Here is an 8,655-nt window from a genome sequence, read left to right on the forward strand (position 1 = left end):
ACACAAACACACACACACATGCTCTCACACACATGCACACAAACACACACACACACACATGCTCTCACACACATGCACACAAACACACACACACACACACACACACACCAGGCTCATGCCCTGCCCATTGACTCCTTCCTATAGGAGTGGCCTGAAAGCATTGCCTACCAAGAACTGGTTTTCTGAGTCCCCTTCACAGGGTGACTTGCACACACTGACTTTTCTCCTTGACACATTCAGTCCATGTCTGGGGGAGGGGGATGACATGCATGACCTGTGCTGTTCTGCATGCCTGTGAAGTTCAGTAGACACAGCAAGACCCGAGAGTCGAGAGCTCTTTAAATGTTTATTATGCTGGTGTGAATTCACATATGTTGGGGAATTCTTAGAATTCCCTTAACTCCGCCTTGTATCTCTGGTCTCCCCATAAAACACTGATGTAACTGTTTCACATGAATCTGGCACTTCAGCATTTTCGGGTTTATTGAAATTAGTTTTCAGTAGAGAACTTTGTTGCCTAGCAATTTGATTAGTTATGCTTCTAATACAGATTTTTGCTTACACTAGTTTAGACCTTTTCTTTTAACATTAACATTTAGATATGGTTACATTTTCCCTTTGGGGTGTGTGTGTGTGTGTGTGTGTGTGTGTGTGTGTGTGTGTTTGATGTGTGTGCCTATTTGAACATGTGTTCTCACGTGTGCATGTGTGTTTGTGTGTGTGTGTCTGTGTATGTAAATGCATGTGCACAGAAGAGCTGCTTATGGAGGCCTGATGTTGACACTTGATGTTTTCTTCAGTCTTTCTCCCTTGGATTTACTGAAGCAAAGCCTCTTGCAGAGCCTGGAGCACTCTGTTTAGCTAGTCTAACTAGCTAGTTGGTCCCAGGGATCCCCTGTCTCCACCTCCCAGGCTCTGGGATTGCAGAGAGACTTCCATGCCTGCCCATCATTTTGTGGTACTAAAGATAAGAACGCTTTCCTTAGATTCAGTTACATTTTGTCTCTTTAGTTGTCTTTGAGTTGATGTTTTGCCCTGCGTGTGTGCCTGCGTACCATATGCATGCCTGGTGTCCACAGAGGCCAGAAGAGGCTTGGATCCCTAAAACTGGGGATGGCTCAGCAGCAGTTAGGAGCACTGACTCCTCTTGCAGAGGGCTTAGGCTCTATTCCAAGCACCCACATCAGGCAGCTCACAACCACCTATAATAGTTCCTGGGGATCTGATACCCTCCTGCCTCTATGGGCACCTGCCCCCATATGGTACATATTAGCTCCCAAAGGCATGCAAACATACATAAACAAAATATTTATCCATTTTTTTTAATTTCTGGGAGGCCACCTTTATTTATTAAAATCCAAAGTTCTGAGAATCTATTGAAGGAGAAGATAGGAACATGTTGATACTTTAAGCCTACAAGAAAGAACTCAAAAATCTACTCCACTACCCACAGATTAAATCATCGTGTAGACTTCACATATGTTTTTTGTCTGGAGACTCTTCATTACTTGTAATGTTTATCTCATCTTGTTCTGGTTTAAACAGGCCATGAAATGTACAGCACTTACTAGTCGTCTTTAGGGAAATTTTTGCGGTAAACAGCAATGGCGTTAAATATGTCAAGCCAGGATTGATTACGGAGCCCTACTGCTTTTCCCTTTGTAGCTGTGTGATTACACTCCTCTCACTTGGCTTCCCTTGGTCTTGTTTTTTTTTTTTTAGTGGTCCTTTGGTGTGCTTCTCTGGGAGCTCATGACCCGAGGAGCCCCTCCCTATCCGGATGTGAACACATTTGATATCACCATCTACTTGTTACAAGGCAGAAGACTCTTGCAACCTGAATACTGCCCAGATGCCTTGTAAGTAAGGATCTCGGGGGGGTCCTCCATTGTGTCTGAAATCCGTGACATTTACGGATGCACTTGAAATTGTGTCTCTCACGGCATTTCTTTCTGAAACAGGTATGAGGTGATGCTAAAATGCTGGCACCCCAAAGCCGAAATGCGCCCATCTTTTTCTGAACTGGTCTCCAGGATATCCTCAATCTTCTCCACGTTCATCGGAGAGCACTACGTCCATGTGAACACTACTTATGTGAATGTAAAATGTGTTGCTCCATATCCCTCTCTGTTGTCGTCCCAAGACAACGCTGATGGCGAGGTGGACACATGATGGACAGGAGGCCACAACCCCCATCCAACAAACCGTGCTCTAGACCTTCCCCACCAGTTCTCACTGCCTGGCCTTCGACAGGCCACCCAATGGTTTTGTTGTTACTGTTTTGTTTCTGTTTTGCTTTTGCCAAAACTTTACTAGTGAAGTTCCTGGATTCTGAGGAATTTCTCATCTGACAGTGCATCAGAAAAGCAAGCCTGGTCCCCACTGGCTGAGGACCAAAGGCAAGTACAGCCACAACAACACTCCTGTCTCACCGGAGTTCAAAACCTCAGTTCTGGGTTGAGGTTTCATAAAGTCTTATTTTTGGTAAGGAAGTGATACCGTGAACTTTGAAGACTTCTCACAGAAAACCCAGAAGAGGGAGCCTCGTGCATGACAAATGTGGTGGCCCCAGCAGGCTGCTTGTTGGGAATCTCAGTGTTTTTAAACGTATTTTGTTGTGTTGTGGTCATGGAGATTTTCCATTTTTGATGTTGTCCACCCATCAAGTGAACATTCCCTTTTAAACTTTCATACGCACATTCCTTTGGTTGCAGGAACATCCACAGACAATGTACTTATTGTCGAGATAGCATGACAGGAGATGTGTTCATAGAGTATCAGGGATTTTATGGATTGTACATAGATGGCCATAGGGAGATTTTTTTCAAAAACAAAACTTTGTGACAGTAAAATATTGTCATTCAAATCTCAGATGTTTAGCCAGGAGTAGTGGACCACACCTGTAATCCCAGCGTTGGGGAAACTGAGGCAGACAGAGTACCACAAGTTCGAAACCAGCCTTGGCCACATAAGGATTGAGAGGCCAGCATGGGTGAGAGCTGTAAGACCCTGTCTCAGCAAAGAAAAATTCGACTGTCTGAGAGAGATTTTGTTCTGATCTCATGAATGTGGACACATAGTTGGGTTTTTTTAATCTGTTTTTTAAATGACAACTCTGAAAAATAAGTAACTTGTGGCAATAAACCTTTGGAAAGGCCCCTCAGCGTGTTTTTAAAGGACAAGAAAACTAAAAAGTTCACTATTTCCAGTCATGGCTCATGTGGAGAGCCAAGAAAGGATCAATGGGCTGGAAATAGTTACTCTTTCTCAGGTGGAGACTTCTCACCTAAACAATTGGCGACAACACTTTTGGGGAGTCTCATTTTGCGCTAGGACACATTGTAGGTTAAGCGAAAGCATATTTTCAAAACAGACAAAAAGCCACTTGACAACCTTGAATGACCAGCTCCTCTGGACAGGACTGTTGACACATTGTGCTCTGTGGAATTTTGTGCTTTACTACTGTCTGGTGCATGTGGCTTAGGTTACTCTAGCTGGTTTTATCCGTGTAAACATTGAAAGTATTATATTTTTATAGAAATGTTTATTTTTAATGATGTAAGAAAATTGTCGTTAGGCCACAAAAATACTGCACTGTGAACATTTAGGAAGAGGTATGTGAGAGCTGGATCGCCAGCGGCATGATTTTTTTTTCCTACAGGGCTGTAAATTGTGATAAGGAAGTGTTCTGATTGCCAGCACACCCCGCCCTCATTACATCATCAGGACTTGAAGCCAAGGGTTAATAGAGCAAACTGTGCTCTGCTGAAACCCAATCGTTGGGCTTGGCTGTTGTTGCAGGAAAAAATGATGGCCATCAAAAGGTCTTTGATGGTGGTGGAACATACCAGAATACATAAGGAGCCGTAGCACAGATTTATTTCAATGCCGATATTACTGCTTCGTGAGTATGAAGAGTAGTTCTAATTTACAGAGCGCTGTCAGGTGGACGGCAGAAAACGACCATCTGCTCTGTAAAAAGAAGAAACTGTCTCTATGAGGGTAAGAAACTGAATCCACCAAGAACAGAAAGAGCTGCGGGAGACACTCGTACCTGTACATACTTGCGCGAGAAGCGGCAACGTGAAAGTCACCTTTTCTATTTATGAACTTTCCTCGGGTAATGTGTCTGGACCGACTGTGCGAGTCAATCATTCTTCTAAGAATTCGACACTTGTCACTGCCTATACCTGCAGTTGAGCTGAATGGTACTTTGTATGTGAATAATTGTTCTGATAAATCATACGGTTAAAATAAAGTGACGTAACATCTTGTCTACTGTGAGTCGGCTCTAGCTAGTCATGCTTGATTACCTATCTCATTTACATAATGACAGAGGAAGCCTAAGATTGATTTCACCTGGCTCCATGGCGCTCCTCCATAGACCAGATGCCGAGTCTTTAATGCATGGGCAATAGCTACATAGCTGCATGCTTGACTCTCTGGAAGCCTCTCTTGCTCAGGTTTGTCCTGAGCTTTTAATTCTTTGCATTATTTTGGCAACCTTTCCCCTGCTAGAGTACTTGGCTCTGTTTTAACTTGGGGCTCTTCTCCAACAAGATGAGTATCCATGGGCCAGAAGCTATGACAAAGGAGCTGCAATGTACAGTTGATAGAAAGATGGATACCCAAGTGGCAGCTGGGAAGAGATGCCTTTTTGCCCCCCTCAAAGCCCCCCTTTTGATATACACATGTGCCCACCCTTTGGGATCTTTACTTACCAGAGAAACTGCATTCAGGGTTATCGCTATATTCTTGTAATGATATTTACAAAGATGAGATTTAAGCCATCTATAAATTTTGTAGCCCTTCAGGGATATTTGATTCTTAAAAAAAAATAAGTCCGTACAGATGTTGACAAAATAAGATTGGAGCGCTTGTTCACAGGCAGCCTTCCAGCCAAGAGATGCAGTCTCAAACAAAGCTCCTTTATTCCTGTCTTTTGAAGACATAATCCTGTCATCTTTATACCCTTAGTATCTGGCACTTACAATTACTGAACTGACACACCAGCTCCATTTCCTGTCACCCACTTTAAACCACCCAGAAACAGTTCTTGTCTATGTATCTCCTGTGGCATTTGGTGTACGCTGACACAGACAGGTGGGTAGGGACCTTCTGAGCGGCGATTGCCTTAGTTTTCTATTGCTATGATAAAATACCTTGACCAAAAGCAACTTGGGGAAGAAAGGGTTTGTTTTAGTTTATGGTTACACATTGTGATCCATCATCAAAGGGAGGTCAGGGCAGGAACTCAAGCAGTTCAGGGACCTGGAGGCAGGAACTGAAACAGAAGCCAGGATGAGTCCTGCCTACTGGATTTCTCTTCATGGCTTTCTCTGCTTGCCTTCAGATATCTTCCAGACCACGAGCCCAGGGTGGTACTGCCCACAGTGAGCTGGGCCCTCCTAAACCAACCATCAGTCAAGAAATGCACCACCACTTCAGTCTTGTCCACACAAAGTCTGGAGGGGACATTTTCTCACTGGAGGCCCCTCCTTCTAAACTGGCACTAGCTTGTGCCAAGCTGACATAGAATGCGCCAGCATAGAAAATAATATGGACTGGGGGTTGGCTTAGTGATCGAAGTGCCTGTCACACAAGCATGAAGACTAGAGTTCAGATCCCTAGAACCCAGAGGAATGTCAGGTAAGCATAGCAGCCAGTCTCTAATTCCAGCTTCTGAAGGCAGAGATGGGGATTCCCAGCACAAGTGTTTTTAGTAAGGGCTGGATAATGGAAGCCTTGCTTCCAAATGTAATATAGGAGAGTGTGCAGGCTAGTTTTACGTCAACTTAATACAAGCCAAAGTCATCTGGGAAGAGGAAACCTCAACTGAGAAAATGCCCCCACCATATTAGACTACTGTCCATTTTCCTGATTAGTAATTGCTGTGGGTAGTTCCAAAGTACTGGGGATAATGCCATCCCTGGGCCAGGTCCTCGATGGGATAAGAAAGCAAGCCATGAGTCAAGTCAAGAAGCGGTACTCTTCCATGGCTTCTGCTTCAGTTCCTGCCTCCAGGTTCCAATCCTGCTTGAGATCCTACCCTGACTTCCTCTGATGGTGGACTGTAATATGAAACTGTGTACTTTTGGCGCTGTTGGTCATGATGTTTTATCACAGCAATCGAAAGCCCAAGAGAGTAATGAAGGTGATTCTCAACAGCAACCACAGTACTCCACATGCAGACACGCACATACCAAAGTACACACACACACACACACACACACACACACACACATACACATCCATGTATACACACACACACACACACACACACACACACACACATACACATCCATGAAGATAGAAAAATAAAAATAATATTGATTTTGCATTGCTTTTGCATGTTCTGAGTATTTAATTGTGGAAATTTATCTTTATCTCATGAGCAAACATCAATTATATTTTTACTCTTTGACCAACCGGGCAGATTTCATCCTTGGAAAAAAGAAAGAGATATATATCCTATAAAAAAAAAATGTATCAAATGTTCAGGTGGTGATATCTTCCCAGTTTATTTTTAAAAATAAGAATAATATGATAACAAAGAAATTATCATTGTTTTCAACAAATAATTACCAAGCAACTTGTATGTCAGATAGTGTTAGGTGATGGGATGGTAAAATTGTCCTTCTTGTTCCAACGAACTCAATGGATAAGACAGACAAAGTACACAGTTGGTGAATATTACACCTTGGCTTTTTATACATCTGTCTTCAAGAAGTATGACAGCTAAACACACAAAAAGCAGTAGGCTCTTGTGCAGAGGGATAAAGCTCTCACTCAACCTACAGCGGTGTACTTAACCTCCCTACATCTGACTCTTCAATAGACAGGTCCTGCTTAACTCACAACTTTGTTTCAGGTCACAAAAAGAGTGTGCAAAGCATGTGATGTCACTGCCCCTGAGTAATTGCAATATTATTACGAGCTTTAGTGCAGAACAATAAAAGGGCGACGGACCGTAGAGGTCTTTAAGGGCAAACCTTCACTCACACTGTGCTTCTACACATCCTTGAGCATAGGTAGATGAGAAAGTGAGCGTATGAATGGGAAATATGACCAGAGAGTGACCGTGTGGTGGCACTTTCCATCCAGTGCCGGATCCCTGAAGGACATCAACACCCCCTAACACTCCGACAGTGGCTGGTCCCCCTTTTTCTTGGTTAGATCTACAATTGACAAGAAATATGGAAAATAACAATCCACGTAAAATTCTAGCCCCAGCGTTGGTGCCTAGAGATCATTCATGCTTTCATTTTGCTCAAGTGGGTTGTTGCTGACTGGTCCGGTTCCTTCCATTCAGGCAAAGTAGCTTGTATCCCGGGTTGTTTAGGTGGGTGGTATCTGTTGGGAAGCTAAAGAATACTTCATGGACATCCTTCTCCATGCAGATGACTGGACACAGGGCTACCCAGACACGACTCAGTCTGGCACCTCAGATAATGTCATGACACAGAAAGGCATGCAGACATACCTCAAAGGGAACAACACCTACCGCTGCCTTCCCTCTTCGGATCTGACCTTTTTTCTTCGGGACTATCTTAATTTGCTATCTATCACAGAAATGGAAGAAAACTTCCGTCATAAGCCAGTGAAATATTTCAGTTGGTGAATTGAAGGTAATAAAACAGCGGCTGCCCAAACTGTCCTTTGTTGTAAATCAGAGCAAAGGTCTAGATTACATCAGTCCAAGGGTATTGATCACCATGCTGAGAGGTTTATAACTACTATTGACTTACCAGGTGACCCTGGAGCAGGAATCTAGGCAAACTGAAAAAGCATACCTATGGTAATGAAAAGTCCACATTAACAGGGCTTGCCGTCCTGTCATCTGGCTAGGGCGGTGTTGGCTTCAAGGCGAATACTGCACAAATACTCAAGACGGAAGGAATGCCTGCCCTCTCCTGTCCCTTCACTGATGCTTCTGAGTTATTCTGATGTATGTGTTCTTATTATTGTTAAAAATATGGATTCACAAGGCTCATATGGATTGTTTTTTCATTTTTACTTAATTATAATAATGTATTTTATTTTTATCTTTTGGTTGTCATACAAGGTAACAGGTTTCCTGATAACATTTTTCTACATGCCTGGGTTGGATTCTCCCCTCCAGTCATTCCTCGCCCCCTCCTTGTCCCACTCCTCACGTATACCCTTGCCCTTGTATCCCCAGTGCCCTTGCCACTTCCTCATATGAATTGCTTATCAAATCATATAATTATATCTAAATAACTCTAAATCCTTTATTATTGCTATGGTTTAAAAAAAAAAAGATTGGGGATTCTGGAGACAGATCAGGGATAAAGCACTTAACTGCATATCAAGAAGACCTGAGTTCAAATCCCCAGCACCCATGTTACCAAAAGTAAAAAGAAAAAAAAAAGCCTTGGACTCCCTGATAGTTTACCTAATCCCAAATGATCAGTCCTAAACACATACATGCAACAGAAAACGAACTCAGTAGTTTTGAGGGTTTTTTTTGTGTGTGTGTCTGTGAGTGTGTGTGTGTTGGGCGGTGGTGGCGCACGCCTTTAATCCCAGCACTTGGGAGGCAGAGGCAGGAGGATCTCTGTGAGTTCGAGACCAGCCTGGTCTACAAGATCTAGTTCCAGGACAGGCTCCAAAACCACAGAGAAACCCTGTCTC

At 43.3% G+C, this 8,655-nt stretch overlaps 1 protein-coding gene across 2 annotated transcripts in view; it reads left to right on the forward strand.

Moving 5' to 3' along the window:
- Positions 1 to 4,282, forward strand: part of Met (MET proto-oncogene, receptor tyrosine kinase) — a 110,720-nt gene extending 106,438 nt beyond the window's left edge. For both annotated transcript variants that reach the window (XM_005363752.3, XM_013352450.2), the window contains 2 exons: positions 1,723 to 1,859; positions 1,962 to 4,282. In XM_005363752.3, coding sequence (XP_005363809.1) covers positions 1,723 to 1,859; positions 1,962 to 2,172 — 348 coding nt within the window. In that variant the 3' untranslated portion in view covers positions 2,173 to 4,282. The remainder of the gene's footprint in view (positions 1 to 1,722; positions 1,860 to 1,961) is intronic.
- The last annotated feature ends 4,373 nt before the right edge of the window (positions 4,283 to 8,655 follow it).

Source organism: Microtus ochrogaster, linkage group LG10, assembly GCF_000317375.1.
Source record: "Microtus ochrogaster isolate Prairie Vole_2 linkage group LG10, MicOch1.0, whole genome shotgun sequence".
Lineage (NCBI taxonomy): Eukaryota > Metazoa > Chordata > Mammalia > Rodentia > Cricetidae > Microtus > Microtus ochrogaster.